This window comes from Pseudonaja textilis, chromosome 1, assembly GCF_049901715.1.
Source record: "Pseudonaja textilis isolate UNSWEBS1 chromosome 1, rPseTex1.2, whole genome shotgun sequence".
In the NCBI taxonomy this organism is placed as follows: Eukaryota; Metazoa; Chordata; class Lepidosauria; order Squamata; family Elapidae; genus Pseudonaja; species Pseudonaja textilis.
The window spans coordinates 29,714,328-29,732,715 of NC_141990.1; the positions used below are offsets into that span (position 1 = coordinate 29,714,328).

The 18,388-nt window shown below is 39.1% G+C and overlaps 1 protein-coding gene across 2 annotated transcripts in view; it reads left to right on the top strand.

The window, feature by feature from the left end:
• The window catches only part of USP34 (ubiquitin specific peptidase 34), a 138,972-nt gene that overhangs the window by 19,733 nt on the left and 100,851 nt on the right, over positions 1–18,388 (top strand). For both annotated transcript variants that reach the window (XM_087930291.1, XM_087930297.1), the window contains exons 4-7: positions 7,139–7,189; positions 9,277–9,426; positions 15,669–15,736; positions 16,829–17,021. In XM_087930291.1, coding sequence (XP_087786417.1) covers positions 7,139–7,189; positions 9,277–9,426; positions 15,669–15,736; positions 16,829–17,021 — 462 coding nt within the window. The remainder of the gene's footprint in view (positions 1–7,138; positions 7,190–9,276; positions 9,427–15,668; positions 15,737–16,828; positions 17,022–18,388) is intronic.

The window sequence follows — 18,388 nt, forward strand, 5'->3', positions numbered from 1 at the left end:
CTACCATCAGACATGGCCTTTTCTTAGAATTCAGATCACAACCCCCCAGTTTCTGTGTGCTTTTCCCTTTATCCAGGGAGGCATCCCACAGAAAGCTCATGGAACAAGTTATTCAACACCTTCTGGATATCCAAGCCATCCAGGCAGTTCCATTGAGCCAGCAGGGTAAGGGATTCTATTCTGGACTGTTCGTTATGCCTAAAGCTTCTGGGGGGTGGAGAGTATCCTTGACCTCAAAAGGCTCAATAATTTTTTGTGTTACAAGTGTTTCCAGATGCATTCGCTGCAATCTATTCTAGAGAGCATCAGGGAGGGTGACTTCCTCACTTCAATTGATTTGACAGAGGTTTACCTGCACATCAGGATTTGCCAGGAACACAGAGGGTATTAACGCTTCAGCTATGCTGGGAGACACTTCCAATATAGGGCCATGCCTTTTGGTCTCTCTTCTGCACCCAGAGTATTTACTAAGATTCTGGCTGCTTTGGCAGCCCACTTAAGAACCTTTCCGGTAAGGGTATAGTATTACCTGGATGATAGTTTAATTCAATCATCCTCACATGAGTGGGCCTTAAAGGACCTCCAGGTGACAGTCTCCCTTTTGCAAGACCATGGCTTCTCAATTAACCACAAGAAAGAGTTATTTTACACCAACCAGATTATTATTTATTACATCTTGGAACAAACATTAACACTCTTTCTTGCAAGGTTTTCCTTTCACAGGACTGCTAGGACAGTTTGCATAAGATGGTTGGGGAGATCATAGGGCTGATAAGTCCCCTTTGGCTCTTCTCTTACAACTCCTGGGGAAAATGATCTCTTGCATTTCCATTGTGGCTTGGGCTAGACTGCATTCTAGGAAACAACAGTAGTTTCTCTTGCTCTACCAAAAGGTGGGCAGAAGCCACTCATAATTTCGAGTCACAGTCCCCAGGTTAGTTAAGCAGTCATTGTTCTGGTGGACTTACCAGGCATTGCATGCAGGTCACTTATTCAAAGAGCCTCCTCACATGGTCATCACCACTGATGCCAGTCTATCCGGCTGGGGGCTCATCTCCAGTCTCAGTTGGCTCAAAGCCAGCGGTCTGTTTGGGAGAAAGGAAGAAACATCAATTGGTAGGAGTTGAGAGCAGTAAGATGGGTGCTCAAGAAATTTAGGCACGCTATACAGAACACATGTCCTGATTTGGATGGATAATGTCACCACTAAGGCTCATATTAGCAGGCACCAGATCCAGGGCATTAATATTGGAGGCTGAATGTCTGGGGCATGGGGCAGAGAGGAATCTCTTATCAATTAGAGCAGAACATATTTCTGGGGTAGAAAATGTGCAAGTGGACTGGCTTAGCAGGGCCAGAATTGACCCCTCAGAGTGGAGTATTCCCCCTCTTTTATTTTAGGAGGTGACACAATGGTTCGGAGTACCAGTTGTGAACTTGTTTGCATCTCCCCAGGTTTTTCACCAGATTCGTGACCCAGGGGAAAGAAGGGACCAGTGCCCTCAGGATCAAGTGGCCTCAGGGTCTCCTGTATGCCTTCCCTCCTCTTCCGCTGCTTCCAGCGGTGATCAGAAAGATACTGGAGGAGGAGGAGGTCATACTTCTGGCTCCTTACTGGCCCAGTTGCCTCTGGTTTGCAGATCTGGTGAATCTCTCAATCACCCAACCATGGAGGATTCCTCCCCACAAGGTGCTGTTACACCAAGGAGACATAACTCATCCAGAGCCTCAGTGGTTCCAACTGACTGCATGGTGGTTGAGCGGAAACAAAATATATCAGAACGAGCCATACACATACATAGTGGCGAGGAAACCATCAACCAACTGCATTTATGAAGCCACATGGAAGGTCTTCTGTCAGTAGTGCAACAAAATTAAGATTTCTCCCACTTCGACCAAGGGCTCTTGGTCAACACCCTACATAGACAGGTGCCCTTCAGTATTGTATATCCATAGGAAGGGGTCCTTGTCTCTTAACCCAGTGGCTTTTGAAAGGAGCATCCAACCTTAGACCAACAGTTGTTCACAGATTCCTCACTTGGGATCTCTCTAAAGTGTTAAAGGCTTTAATGAGTGATCCATTTGAGCCTCTCAGATCCAGCTTACACCTTCTATCCCTTAAGGTAGCATTTCTAGTAGCCATCACTTCGGCTAAAAGAATCTCCGAGACGACGGCTCTTTCAGTCAGGGAAAATCTCTGTATTTTCCACCCAGATAGGGTTCTTTTGCGGTTTGCATCCTTCATTCCCAAGATTAATTCTAGGTTTCACGGAGCCCAAGAACTTATATTACAAATTTGTGTCCCAATCCTACTTATAATTTGGAACAGGCGTGGCATACCCTGGATGTTTGAAGAGCATTGAAATTATATATCCGGAGAACACGTCCAATCCATAAGACAGAGGCCCCAGCCAGGCATATTGGGGTTAAAGGTGACTCCATCTACAGTGAGTAGATGGATTAGGCTTGCATATCTAAGGCCTATCAGAATAGGTCTCTTCCTTTGCCTCGAGGGTTGACGGCCCATTCTACCAGAAGTATGGCAACAACTGCAGCATGGGCCACTCAAGCACCCATTGAAGAAATATGTCAAGCTGCTACATGGTCTTCACCATCACTATTTATTTGACATTATCGATTGGATGCCTTTGCGTCAGCTGATGCAGTCTTTGGCAGGAGGGTTCTACAGAGCGTCCATGAGCGCCAATGTGAGTCGGACCAGACTCAAGCCTTCCCAGGAACAGTCCAGCTTTGGTATGTCCCAATCTCTCTGGACTCTTGGAGCCACAGAAAGAAAAATGAACATTAGCTTACCTGAATGTTCCTTTTCTTCTGTGGTGTAGAGTCCAGTGCCACCCTTGATCGTCTGGTCTGGGGGTGGGGGAGCAATAATGTATGTCCTTTTTATCATGCAACTATAGAATCATGTCCAGTCTGCCAAATGCTTTGTTGAAAGCTGGGGCATGGCCACAGCACAGGGCAGAGCTTCAAATGCAATGCAGACTCAGTGCAGCAGGCAGATGACCTGACCATACCTAATCTCTCTGGACACTCCACGCCACAGGAGAAAACGAACATTCAGGTAAGCCAATGTTCATTCTACCAGAGGGTTGGATGTAGATTTGCACAGCTTGGGATTCAAATAACAAGTGGAGACAGATATTTGAACACTTGGAAACAGAGTTAGGTATTGAAAAAAATCACTGTTTCAACTAATTAAAGGGGTGGTACACATAATATTTGCTTTTATTTATCAAACTTCTACATCACCCATCTCACATAAGTTACTGGGTGATTTACAAATAAAAACCAGGAAAAATGACAAACAGCATTAAAGAGGACAAGTGATCCAGGACAAGTGCAGTTGGCACACTACATGAAACTGAGCAAAGGCAGGAACAAGGGTCATGAGTCCCGAAGGACCCCAAGATTATGCACCAGATCTATTTGGGGCAGTGTAACCCTATCCAAAACCAAAGATGCCAAGCCTTCAGATAAATAAGAAAGCCCTGCCTATAATTACTCTTGTCTTATTGAGATTCAATTGAAGCCTGCTGTTCTCTATCCAGATCCCATAGCTTCCAACTACCACAAAACGGCATCCACAGCATCACTTAATGAAAGTGTACAACTAGGTATCATATACATATTTACGATATCTCATTCCATAGTTACTCAGTGCATTCATCTAGATATTAGAGGTGGAGAAAGTACTGAGGCCTGCTGCACTCCACAAAGAAAGGACTGTGGAAAGGATTTCTTGCTCCCTGCCAATATGCCTTAGAGGAAGAAGGTGAACCAGCAGAAAATCATGCCCCCCCATCCCCAGCTCCCAAAGCCAACCTAAAAGGATATCAGGACTGATGGTATCATTGAGAGGTCAAGAAGAGTCAGAATGGATGCATTCTAACCTGCTTCTGCCAGAGGTAATCCAAAAGAGTGACCAATGCCATTTCTGTCCCATATTCAACCTGAATTTAAGTGGAAGGGATCCAGATAATCTGTCTCATTCAGAATTCTCTGAAGCTGTAGTACAATAGGACAACCACCTTCTCATCAATTTTCCCTAGAAAGGGCAGTCTCTTTCCCTGAGACACTGGACAAAAATTATCCAGAACAATAGGGTCCAGCAATAGCTTCTTGAGAATTGGCATGCTAGCTCTTTAAGTAGTGCCAAAAGTACCACTTCTGTCAATAAATTAACCATTATTTGAACCATCTACATGTCACCTCCTTGACCAACGAGGAGGGGCATGGAACTGATTCATCGTGGCCATGATTACAGTCCCAAGAGTTCTCTGTTTCCTTGGGGCCAACAGAAGCAAATTATTCCCATATAATTATCTCTAAAAGACCTGCACTCCCACTGGCTTCCAACTGAGAATGAGTGAGCAATTTTATCTGTTAACTGAAAATTCCTCAGTGTGTCCCTAAAGGCAAACCTCTTGACTCTCCCCTTCTTACCTAGGAGAGTCCAGACAACTTTTAAAAAAGGCCATCAGGCAATTCTCTGTAGATAAAATAAGAGTGGAGAAATGCTGATTTTTTTCTATTCTTAACTACCATGAGGTAAGCATTAATAGAAACCTTCATGATTAATTGGATTCATCCCTCCTTTTTTTCCCCACTGTTGACCCTTTTTAGCACTCTCAACTCTTCCCTAAATAAACCAGAGTGCTGGGAGTGATGGGCCAATAGAGATGGCATGGGCACTATCCTGTTCCAGGTAGTGGCCAAGTTCTCAGCAGGACCATGCAGTAAAGTTTCAGGTAAAGCCCTCAGTTCCCTTTGGAATCCCAGTGGGTCCAACCGGGGACAGGCTTATTGAATATGTCTTATTCCTGCAGAATGGAGAAGCATAAAAGCATGATGTGACCCCAACATTCAGATCACATTGCCACTGTTCTGAGAAGAAAACTGTCAGATGTATGATTACTTTTCAGTGAGCCATGAATAACCTAGATTAAGCCCATGATTGTGATAATGGCCAGGAGCTTCTGGACTGCTTCTAAGGCCAGCTCCAGGAATGGCAAATTACCCCCCCAAAAAAAAAAAAGGATCAGTAGTCTGGGGAAGTCCATAGTCAAGTCCATGATGACCTCCAGCAATTAAGGCAGACAAGTTCTACACAGCAGTAGCAGTAATCTCAATTGACCCATGCTCGTCTTCAGAAACAGGATTTCATAACTGGCAACTTGGAGCAAGTTGAAATTTTGGGTAACAATTGCTAATCCCCCTCCTTTGCTTTGAGGTCCTGGCTGGTATACCCTAAAGTCATTCAGACAGGTTTCAGAGAGGGGACTGTCTACCTGAGCTTAGCCAAGTCTCAATAATACATGGGAGATTGCCCTGTTTCTCACTGATAAGATTGCAAATAAGAGCAGCTTTGTTAACCAACCTAGCATTAAGTAACAGTAGCTAAAGGCCCTTGCCTCTGGTCTGGTTATTAAGACCTGGGCTTGTATACAGAGAGGAAGAATAGAACACCAACACCAAAAACCACTGATGTCTCCTCCGGGACAGTCCATCCTCTGTCTCCGATCAAAAAGTCCCATGCCTATCACTGCCTGACGTGCTTTGGTCTATGAGATTTGCGAAGTCAAACACAATTTAGTGACTGAATAACAACAATACAAACATGCTTTTTTTAACCTACTGTACTGTATATAAACGAGTCCCATATTTTCTTCTATTTGATGATACTATCTCTGTTTATAGGCAGTCTGCTAATAGATAGCAAGTGTAATCTTTGATCCATTGAGTAAATGGGGCCATACATTTATCTTTCTAAAGTTGCAATACCAGTCCTTCAGCTTTAAGAGCACAGATAGTCTTTATGTTGTCCAGGTGACAAGTTCCACCCAAAAGATATGTAATTCTAGAGCATTTTGTTGGAGATGTCATAAGGAAATATTTAATATGTGTCCATTTAAAACAAATGTTTTTACCCTTGTTCTATACCTACTAAGTTTGGGGAAGAAGTAGTGTACCATATAAATGTGACTGCAACAAAAGCTAAACTTTTCAGAGTATAAGTAGTCCTTGACTTATGACCGTAATTGAAACCAAAATTTCTGTTGCTTAAATAAGACATTTGTTAAGTGAATTTTGCCCCGTTTTAAGACTTTTCTTGCCACAGTTAAGTGAATCGCTGCAATTATGTTAGTAACAGAGTTATGTGAATCTGACTTCTGCATTGACTTTGCTTGTTAGAAGGTCACAAGAGGTGGATTACATGATCCCAGGATACTGCAACTGTCATAAATACGAGTTGGTTGTCAAGGGTCTGAATTTTAATCACGTGATCATGGGGATGCCACAATGGTTGTAGGTGTGAAAAATGGTCATAAGACACTTTTTTTCAGGGCTGTTATAACTTTGAATGGTCACTAAATGAACTATTGTAAGTCAGGAAGTACCTGTATAATATTTTCTTGAATTATACATCTAATATATATCTGAAATCTGTGTTAATCATAGGTAGCTGCATGACAGGAACACAGTTCTGAATTTATGCCACCTAGGGTTTGTAGTAATAGACCAACATTAAACCATAGTTTTGGTTTGGCCTGTGATCCTAACTAGCTTTAAAATTAAAAAAGAGAAAACAGTGATGAACTTGAGGGTAGCTAATATTGACTCATGGCATTATAATTATGCATTACTTTTAAAGCAGTTGTAAATGTAATTGTTATATCAATTTTAATTATTCAATACAGTAATTTATAATTTTAAAGCTATGAGGATGGCTTCCTTTCCATCATTAGAACTGGACTTCAAAATATGGTGCAAGAGAACCAGTGCTGTGAAATAATGTGACTTTTTTTTACAGTTGTTCTTGAAGATAATGTTATACTATCCCTAAAATAGGTTTAAATCCTAGTTTCAGCATGGAAAGGGAATTGTTTCTTTATGCTGGTAACTACTAAACTGAATAACTTACTAGTTTGGACACTATGTACAAATTAAAATAGTATTTTTTTACTGCATCTAGATGAGATACAAAGAGAGAACAGAGTAAGGGAATAGTTGTATTTTGGATTTTATTTCTTGATGATTATTATTTTCTGCATATGTGCCTTAGATTTTTACCTATTTGAAACATTCATAATTAAATAATTTATGCTTTTTTAAACAGGATATTTCTGCACAAGAAAGCAATATATTAGGGGCATTCTGTGACATGAATGTAAGTTTTCAATTTTTATTTAAAAATGCACAGCATCAAAAATTATAGCCTACTACTTTTGTTCATGAAAGCATTCTAGTTGCTTATATATTGTCCTGAATTCAGTTCAAATAAACATTTATTAAATAAGTAATATTCTTAAGCTGCATTATACTGAATCAATATTACTTTCTACAGCCTATTTATTTCAAATATCCTCTGCCATTCTACTGTAGCAAATACTTGAAGAAGGCTAATATTTAGAAAACAGAAATAAAAAGTAAAAATCTGAAAATAATATTAAATTAGTAATAAAAGACTGGGGAAAAATATATTAATCCATACAGATTATCATTTTCAACTAGTTGTCTTGCCTGGACCCCATTGGTGAAGAAGAGTTGTTTTTGGCTGCGTATAAAATATATAATATAGTTAGTGTATATAAATGCACATAGTGTTAAAAGTATCTTGTGCAGTACAGGGAACGGCTTTCTCCTGTATGCTTTTTTAAAAAAGTGGGAGGTCTCTAACTATTTATTTATTCTTTGTATTCCACCTTTAAAGAGGTATCTTTAAAATAGATTCTGGTATAGCTCTTAGTGATCAGATAAGCTTAGAATAGGAAAAATAGTATGTTATATGTTCAGGTTCTAAGCCATTTAAGAATTTAGAGATTAATGCCAACACCATGAATTGCTAATTAATTACTGGTTCATTTGGTGTAGATATTTCAGTTTAGGCATTTTATAGCATATTATAGTGATATCTTCCTTATAGCTGCCCCTATTGAACACTCACAAAGCAGTGCTCAAGATGGGGTATAATCAAAGAGGGTTAAAAATTGCCAAATCCAATTGCAAGAAAGGTTGTAGCTGGTGCCCTAGTCTATAACCTTCTAGATGACTGGGAACATAATCATAGCAATAGCACTTATATAATGCTTCATAGTTCTTTACCGCACCCTCTAAGCCAGGGGTGTCAAACTCAATTGGATTGCGGCCAGATCATGACATAGCGCCATGTTTGTTGCCTTTGCGGAGCTGGCGTGGGCGTGGCCAGTTTGACAGGCCTGCTCTGTAAGATGTTTACAGAGTCAGCATATTGCCCCATAACAATCTGGGTCCTCATTTTACCGATACCACTTCATCTGAGGACACCATGATGACAGCAGCTCCTTTGGCCAGATATCTTTACCAGCAGTGTCTGAAGATAAATATTAGGTTGCTCAAAAAGCATGAGCTATTGTCTATTGTCACTAACAATAGTCACTGAACTATAATCCCTTGTACATGATTAATATACCCAGTATAGATTGAGTTTATTGTTATGAGACACAATGTAGTTTTGATAATACATGAACTTAATTATTGTGCTTTGTAAACCATATTCTGTGCTGTTAACAGAATACCTTAATGAGTACTGTAAAAATTTGTATACTGCCTTATATTTTGGGTTTGAATCTGCCTGATATCTGTTGGATTGTTAGAATCTTGCACCACTTTTTTTTTTAATTTGTAATGCTACGTAGCTTACCTAAGCTACTCTGCTGGGCTCATAACAGATAAAAACAATCCAATTAAACAAGTTAAAAAACTATAAACTATCTGTACCCAATTTGAAATAACTTATGCTACATTTTTATTGTTGGATAAATGAACAAATATAGTTTCACTCATTTATTGTGTATAGACAGAATAATTGCAACTATCTCAGCTTCATAGGTCATAATATGCAAAGTTATATGATTATATAGAGCTGAAGGGCCAAATCTACAAAGAGAAATTTTAAAAATACATAAAATAAGTATGCTCAGCTTTTTCAGAAACTTCAAAGAGTTCACCATTGATGTATAAACCTAAATACATGCAGAGGGATATGAAATGTGAAAGTTTCATATATACTATTTCACAACATTAGATTTAATTTTAACACTTAGTTAAAAATCAATACATTGAATTGTGCATAGAAATCAAATGGAAATTGTACAAATCCTGAAATACTGCTTTGGTGCTCATGAAGATAAGATTTCAGAATAGCATGTAGGGGTATGCATATTTTGAATGAGAAAGAGATATATGGATTAAAAAAAACTGCTTTTATTTTTATAGGATGTAGAAGTACCATTGCACTTGCTTCGCTATGTTTGCTTATTTTGTGGAAAAAATGGCCTATCCCTCATGAAGGACTGTTTTGAATATGGAACTCCCGATACTTTGCCATTTCTCATAGCACATGCATTTATCACTGTGGTTTCTAATGTAAGTATATGTCTACAATTTTCTAATTTTAATAATGCTACATGAAATAAAAAGTCTCCACCAAGACTTGACTTAACTAATTTGAATCAAATCTAGAAACTGTGTTCTCTGTTTAAATTTGTTGTGTTGTTTACATTTGTCATTCTCATTGTAATACTACTATTAAATGACAAAAATGCTCCTTTTAAAAATTGGGGATCACTTTGCTATTAAAATTCCAGATGGAGAAAAACATTCAGAAATTTGCAGGATCTCTGTTGTATTTTCCGTAATTTTCAAAATTATTTTTGAGTTCCGATCAGGACAGATCCCATTTAAGGGAGGGAGTAATAAGGTAACAGTTGTCCAAATCTCATATGTGGATGTGATAACATCAGTTTTGTTAACTAACCTTGGTAGTAGATATTGCTTTATTATTGCTAAACTTCTAATTACCATTTGCTTCTTTTTTAGAGTTCAAAGTAAATCAAACAAAAATTTTAAAATCCACATATTTTCCAGAAATTGTTATTCTAGTGACTTAACAAAAATATTTGTTCGTACTCTTTACCCTGTTTATGCTAAATTGGAAGAGTAAAGTAGCAGACAAGCTCAACTTACGAGAAGGATAACTCCAAATGAATTTAGAACATAGAATAATAGAGTTGGAAGGGACCTTGATGGTCTGCTAGTTCCAACCCCCTGCTTGAGGAGGAGACAGTATACCATTTGAGATAAATGGTCTTGAGTAATGGCGCACAACTTCTGAAGGCAAGCTATTCCATTGGTTTGATTGCTCTCATCCTTAGGAAATTTCTCCTTAGTTCTGGGTTGCTTCTTTTATTATTTATTTATTTATTGAATTTATATTGCCGCCTTTTCACCCATGGCGACTAACCAATTCTTCCTTGGTTGGTTTCATCCATTGTTTCTTGTCTTGCCTTTTGGTGCTTTGGAATAGTTTGACCTCCATGTCTTTGTAGTAACTCTTTTCTTAGTGGTTGCTTCTGACTCTTCCCTTACATGAGTTTTGCATTGCCAACAATTGCTGCCTTTGAGTTTGTCTTCATAGTGAAGAGACCTAGTGAAATACAGTTTTCATACAGAATGCATCTTTTGTGTGTGCTGTTGATAAAGCAATGTGGACCGTATGTATGGGCTGATAGAATTCTCCTTTTTAATAAATAAGACCCCTTTAAAGATAAACCTTGCATTTAGTGTATTTGGCATATATCATTTGAGAGTCTGTTTGTTCAATAACGTCTCTTATCTTTCATGGTCACTGACACTTATAGAATGACTGTGGCCCTTTAAATATAATTCTGGAAGTTTTTAACACACCATGTGACATAAATATAATAAAACTTCAAAACACAAAGTAAGTTAAATATCATTCTAGAAGTTTCTGAATAAAACCGGGATCCTGTACTTCTTAACAAATTAAACCTGCTCTAAGACTTGTGAAGACTGTGAGATAAATTAAATGTTAATTTGAGAACCTTCCTTCCACCCAACATTATAATAGTGCTGAATCTGAATTTCAAATGAAAAAGAATATCAGTCCTGTCTGATACATATTATATATGGCAGGTTTGAACTCATTTCATTTTTATCTATTTTATGTACCATTTTATAGAGCCACATTACTTTAGTGGCTTGCAAAAGAGTGCATCTTCAACTTCGTATCAACTCTCAAAAGTTCTGTCTTTAGGGCAGTAACCATGAAAGATAAGAGACAGCATTATGGAGCAAACAAAAGAGTCTCAAATGATATATACCAAATACATTCAATGCAAAGTTTATTATTAAAACATTAATGTTAAATATTCACTTGTAATTTCTAAAAACAAAGAGTAAATTTGGAGGTTGTAGACAGCAGTCCTTTAATACATAATTGAAAAAAAATCATTCATTCATTGAATCTGTATGGCTATCCGTCTGCTAACAATTGACATAAATATAATAAAACTTCAAAACACAAAGTAAGTTAAAAATAATGTTAATATAATAGGCTCTTATAATACAATTGTACTATATGTAAGACTACTGAGTAGACAGACTACTCAAATTACACACTACTCAGCCTTGTGGGAAAGTCCAGAAAGCTGGACTGCCATATTTCACAGGGAGGATGTTCAATATAGTAGGTACCACAAAAGAAATGTATATCACCTAGGTCAAGGGTCGCCAACCTTTTGGACCTCAGGGACCACCAAACTCATAAATTTAAATCCCGGGGACCACTAATAGGAATTTTGACTGATGGTGGCCTCTCTCTCCCTTTCCCTCTCACCCCCTCCTTCTCACACACACAAGCAGGGGTGGGGTTCAAATTTCTTAACTGGTTCTGTGGGGTAATTTGTGGGTGTGGCTTGGTGGTCATGTGACTGGCTGGGTATGGCTTTTATGTAAATATAAATATTTATGTAAATATTGAATTTTTTTACATATAAAAAAGCAACTTTGACCCAAAATCATGCAAAGCAGGCAGGCAGATTGAGTTGCTCACAGAATCACAGATTCACTTAGAGCAGGGTTCACCAACCTTTTGGACCTCAGGGACCACCAAACTCATACTGTAGTGACCTTCTGAGTTCTATTGTTGTGACATCCTGGGTCTTGTGCTGTAATCTCCTGGGTCATTGGCTGTGGTGCAACATCCTGAGGTTTTGTGGTATAACCTCCTGAGTTCTGTGATGTGATATCCTGAGCACATGGCTGTGATGTAACGTTCCGGGTTTTGGTTTGGCTCCGAGTTTGAGGTCTGGCTATATGTTCATGGTGTGTGTCAGGTTGCATAGTTTGGGGGTCGGGGTGTGTGGCAGCTGGTGATGCAGCCGTGGTCTGGTTTGTGGACAGTGGTTGCCTTTCGTCTATGGGATGGGTTTGTGTTTGAGTCTGTTGAGGGAGATTGATGGTGGCGTCGTGTGTTGTTTGGGGTCCGTGATGGTTTTCGTGGCTGGGACTTGTTTGTTGATAAGGGCTAGTTTCCAGATGTCTGGTAGGCGTCCTGTTTATGTTATGGGAGTGTTCCTCTATTTTGATGGCTTCCCTGATTATTCTCTTGTTGAAGTGCTCATTATTGGAGAAAAGAAAAGAAGAAAATACTTCCTCCCTTTTCCAACACCTTAAAGCCACAGGACATGAAATTAATTTTGAGGGAACCAAATTAATCTCCAATACTGAACACTTCAATAAGAGAATACACTGGGCAGCGAGGGGTGGGGGTGGGGGCAGTGGCAGCAGAGCAGAGTGCTGAGAGGGACGAGAAAACTGACGACACCCCATTCCAGACCTCTGAACTAGATGGTTAGCGAAAACTTGCCCACTCTGCCCCTTCCCACCACTACCAGCCAGTACTTTTCCTGTCCTGGGCCATCCCTACAGCCCGCGGCATCGGGGAAGAGCCCAGGCCAGGAGAGGTGAGCTGGAAGGTGCGGGAGTGCCATGAAAATGAAAGTAGCGTGGCGCTACTGCACCTTCCAGCCATCTCCATTGCCACTTCAGCTGGCCTGTGCTGCCATCTCCCTCTTGCTGCAACAGCACCTTTACCTTGTCCTGGCTAGCGGGGGCTACGCTGCTTTTAGCAGGTTTGTACTTGGCCAAAGGGTGGGGCCAGTGGGTGGGCGGGTCATGTGGGTGGCGCAGCCTTGTGTTCCCATGCAGCCTGGATTGCTTTGGGCGGGGTGCTTGGGGGGACATTTCTCTGTGGACCACCAAAATTTTCTCACAGACCACCAGTGGGCCACGGCCCATCAGTTGGCGACCACTGCTCCAGACCTTCTCCCCTTAATAAAAATAACTTAAACTTTTTCTTGTTTTGTAAACAGACCTTTTGTTTTTGCTTTGGCCTGGCTTTTACAAATTTCTCTGGACAATCCAGCTTTTCTGTTGCTCTTTTTTTCTGTTTTCTCCTAAAATCATCCTGGTTCTTTCATTATCACTGGAAAATGAGATGTTGAACCACTAATATGCTTCCACACACATAATCCACCTCATACTTTCTGACACATTTTACTAGTAATTTAAATTATACCTTCACTTTTCTGCATGTATTTGTCAACTTTTCATTATGAAAACATGTTGACAATTTGAGGTCACACAACCTTTATTCCACCTTACTTTATAAGTAACTCAAGATGGTGAAAATACATTATATTCTTTCCTCCTAATATTTTCTCCACATCAACTCTGAGGTAGATTGGGCTGACAGAGAATGACTGGCTTAAAGTCACTAGCCAGCTTCCCTGCCTAAGTTGGGACTAGAATTCACAGAGTTTTGGTTTCTAGACCAGCACCTTAACTTGTACACCAGATTGGTTGTCCAGTTGTTGTTGAGACAACAGAATACTGCATTCCAACAAGAAAACATCATCCTAGCCATAAAACACTGATGGAAATACATGGATTGGTCTGTTTTGTAATTGTCACTGTATCTATCCAAGCTTAAATGATTGTGGATCATGCAACTCAAATCCTAAATGCAAAAGTTAATGTGCAACAGAATAGCTGAAACAGAAAATATGTTACATCCTGACCTTAATCCAACTGAAATATTGTGGCATTCCCTGAAGTAAGCAGTTTATATTTGAGAGTCTGAAAGTATCAAGTTGAAGAATTTTGCAATGATGAATGTTCAAAATACCTCCAACCTGATATGCAGGATTAAGCAATAGAAAGGTTTAATTAAAATCTTCTGCTAAAAAGGGATGCAATCAGTTATCTTTTTTTAGCAAAGACAGTGATTGTTAGTTCAATGGATTAATAATATGACACAGGACACTATTTTAAGCATTATTTGTTTAACCACAATCTATTTAATAAAATAGGACTTAGAGATGAAGCTCTGATCACTTTATAAGTCACAAAACTGCAGGATTATGGCTAGTTTTAAATTTTACAAACTTCCTTTCATACTGTATTTTCATACACTATAAGCCAGTATTTTATAGTGGTTAAAAGACTGAACTTCAAACCAAGAAATCCCTGGTTCAAATCTTGCTCAAAACAGGGTATCAGAAGATGAGGTGGAAGAGACTATGCCTCTGATTTCCATCTGCAGTAATAATAGGTTTCTTTTGGAGCAACTGTCAGAAGTATTGAGGGCGAAGTTAGATATTTGGGAGCAGTATAGGTTTTTGTGAAACTTAAGATTTTGTGAATCTTAAAGTAGAAAAGTAATGCTTCACTTTTTCCTCTGTTGGGAACATCTCTCTTGCAAGCTCATGTCTCTAACTATATTTTCTTGTAGTGTGATTAGCTTGTATTTGAAACATTAGATTATGATACAAAGCTATTGAGAGGTATAGAATTCATCATTAAATATCTTTCATCTTTTTACCAACTCATATTCTTCTCTTTATAGTTGCTTAACAAAAACCAAAATTCCAGGCAAATATCCTCCATTATTTCTTCCTTGAACTAATTCATATTATTTTATACATTAGAATGAGTAGACAAAATATGAGTTGCTTTTTATTAATTGATTCTGTTATTATATATTTTCCTTTTTCATTTCAATTTGTCATTCATTTTTTTGTATGAGATTCCAGCACAAGGTTTCATATAATTGGCACTAATGGAAAAAGTATCAATATATTTTAAAGAAAAAAATTTCCCCACCTCCTGTAGGACATGTTCCGTAGAGGTTGAGCATTGGCCAGATGTGGGGGCTATGCAGATGAGGGAAATGTAATCCAGTGTATCTGAAAGATGCAACATTGAAGAAATGTGATTTAGGAGTCCTCTCTCATACCAGTTATCTTTCATTCTTTATGCCTTTGAAAGTTGTGGCAAACAGATTTTGGGGGAGTGTTCTTCAAGAATGTACAGGATGGTACACAAACATAGTAGGGTCTCCAACCTCCAGACTGCGGCCCATTAGTGGACTGCAGCCCATTCAGACAAAGGTCATGCAAGCAGCAAATGAGTACATGCAAGTGCAGCTCCATGTGTGTGAGTGGCGGGCTCTCATGTTTATGTTCAAAGCTCCATTTGTGTGAGCAGTGGGCTCCTGCTCCCACCACTTGTAGAAATGGAGCTACATGCACCTGCATGCTCATCTACCACTCACACAAAATCATCCCCTGTCATCTCCACCCCACCACCCCCAAACGGGCTGCCAAGCTGGAAAGGTTGGGGACCACTATATTATAGGAAAGAAAAAAATCTTCCTCATTCTAGTTGGCAAATATATGTATCTTAAGTTTGTTGCTGTAAAACATTTCAGTTTAAGTTGTTCAATTTTTGTACTCTTTGCATAGATCAGAATATGGCTGCACATCCCTGCTGTCATGCAACACATTATACCTTTTAGGACCTATGTCATCAGGTACTTTTTGCACTTATTTCTGATTCTTGAAATTTATTTATATAAAATGATAACCTATTTGTTTATTGAAATTTGGCCACCATGTAGTATTGTTTGAACTTATCATATAGAAGGTACCAGAGCATGACTACTTTGTCAGATTCACAAGATTGACAGATTCAGTTGGAGATAGGCACATGTAATTCAGTACTGTATCACAAAGGGCTTTATTAGGTAACCAGCACCATAAAATACCCAGAAGCATATTGGGAAGCCAGTGCAGCTTGCATAACATTGATAGTATATGGGCATACCCATAACTACTCCCACCATTGCATTCTGGATGCTTAGCTTTAGTGTTTAAGAAATCAATAATTATACTGGACAACATTTTCTCCCCGAAAGTTTTGCTATCTGAAAAACATTTGGTGATTATGATAGATGCCTTCAAACCAAACACAAATAAAATGTTGAAATGAGGAGGTGAACCTATTGACTGTTGTATCAGTTGAATTTGTAATCATTTCGCATCAAGCTGTAGTTGTAGAAAGCAGCCATACCCATTGTAATCCAGCATCCTCCACATGTGTTGAAATACAATTGCATTAAAAAAAAGCAGTATAATCATGAGATACTAGGTTGGAGAGGCTATTCCAGAATGTGAAATTTAGACTTTTATTTTTGATTGTTATATCTAAAAGCGATTGTGCAGTGGATAGAAGAAATCTGGATTCAAGCACCCCATTGAACAGAAAATTAAATCCTGCTTGAATCTAAATAAAATCAAATTATTTCTACCAGTCGAGTTCTGAGGAAAAAAATGGAATAGTGGTATATATGGTAGATAATGTAAAAAATATATACAAAATTTTGTCAAAAGTCACATGGATTTTCACATTTGATAACTTAATTCAAATGCTTGCAAACAAGTTTTTTCCCAAATGAGATGACACTTAAACTTATTTAATTTAAGAGTGGACTGGTTTCTTATGACTTACAATTGTGCTATTAAGGTTTCTGTAAAGTTATATATTTTCAATAGAAAATATGATGGCTGGAAAAATTAATTTGACTTGTTAATATTAATTTGATCTTCCTTGTATTTCTGCTTAGGTATTTATGCAAACTGTCAGACCAGGAATTAAGACAGAGTGCAGCTCGTAATATGGCAGATTTAATGTGGAGCACAGTTAAAGAGCCGTTAGATACTGCCTTGTGTTTTGACAAAGAGAGTCTTGATCTTGCTTTTAAGTACTTCATGTCACCAACCTTAACCATGAGATTGGCTGGACTTAGTCAAATAACAGTAAGAAGCTTTTGAATTTATGTAGACATATAGATATACAAGTAAATAAATATATGTAAAACCGTTCTGAGACAATACAGGTAGTCCTCAACTTATGATTATGATTGAGCCCAAAATTTCTGTTGCTAAGCAAGACATTTGGTAAGTGAGTTTTGCCCCATTTTACGACCTTTCTTGCCATGGTTATTAAGTGAATCACTGCAACTATTAAATTAGTAACATGGTTATTAAGTGAACCTTATTTCCCTGTTGACTTTTCAGAAACTCACAAAGGGGGATCACATGACCCTGGGAAATATTTATGACATTGCAACTGTCATTACTATGAATCAGTTGCCAAACATCTGGTTTTTGATCATGTGATTGTGGGGATCCTGCAGTGGTTGTAAGTGTGAAAAACAGTCACAGGTCAATTTTTTCAGTGTCATTGTAACTTAGAACTGTCACTTAACACACTATTGTAAGTTGAGAACTATCTGTATCATTTTTCTTTTCGTCAAAAGTTATGATTTTACTGCCTAAGTAGAATTTGGTTCCCACACACAGCAGAATAAGATGATGGGTTATTGAAATGAGAGAATGGGTTGTACAACTTAAGACTGCCTATGGGGGTATGACCTTCCAGTAAATTCATCAAGGAATTGTTGGGGAAAAAAGAAATAGTTCTCCCACAAGCTGCTCAGAGCATCCAGTCGTGGGAGGTGTTTCAGTCTCTGCTTATCTAGGCTGGGCTTAATTTGCGGAATGCCCCTCCTCCTCCATGGGACTCCTCCCCAGCATTCCCCAGTTTTGGTTCAGCCTTGTGAGAGATAGTCAGTGCTTCTCGTTAATCCTTGGCCGGAACAGGAGAATTCTCTTTAAGGTTTGCAGATTGTCAATTGTTCTTTTCTTACCGATGCTGCCCTTGCTATCTGGCCGTTGGGGATCGCATTACCAGGAAGCGCTCCTAAGCGCAGGGAGGCTTCGATTTCATTTCATCCCCCCCAACCGCTAGCCCTACCCTTGCCATTACTATCGCTGAGCCGCTTTATCATTTAAACGGCAAGGCTTTTTTTTCTCTCTCTCTGTCCTGAGTCGTATCGCAGTTTCTCCTTTCCCCCAAGAACGCCGTTTAGGGGTGGAGGTGTAATCGCCTCGTTATTTCACCCCTCCCCACCAGTTTAGCCCTAAGGGAAGGCTGTTGGAGCTTATCTCTTTTTCTTAGCGGGAGATTGCTGCTGGCACGCGTGCCACAAATAACATCCGGTCGCCATTTTTATTTATTTTTTACTGTCAAGGGACCGCGTGGCCGCGTTGAGTGCTAATTCACTAGACTGTGTGAGGTAATCCTTATTCCGGATTGAAGGGGTTTTTCACACAAAATATCC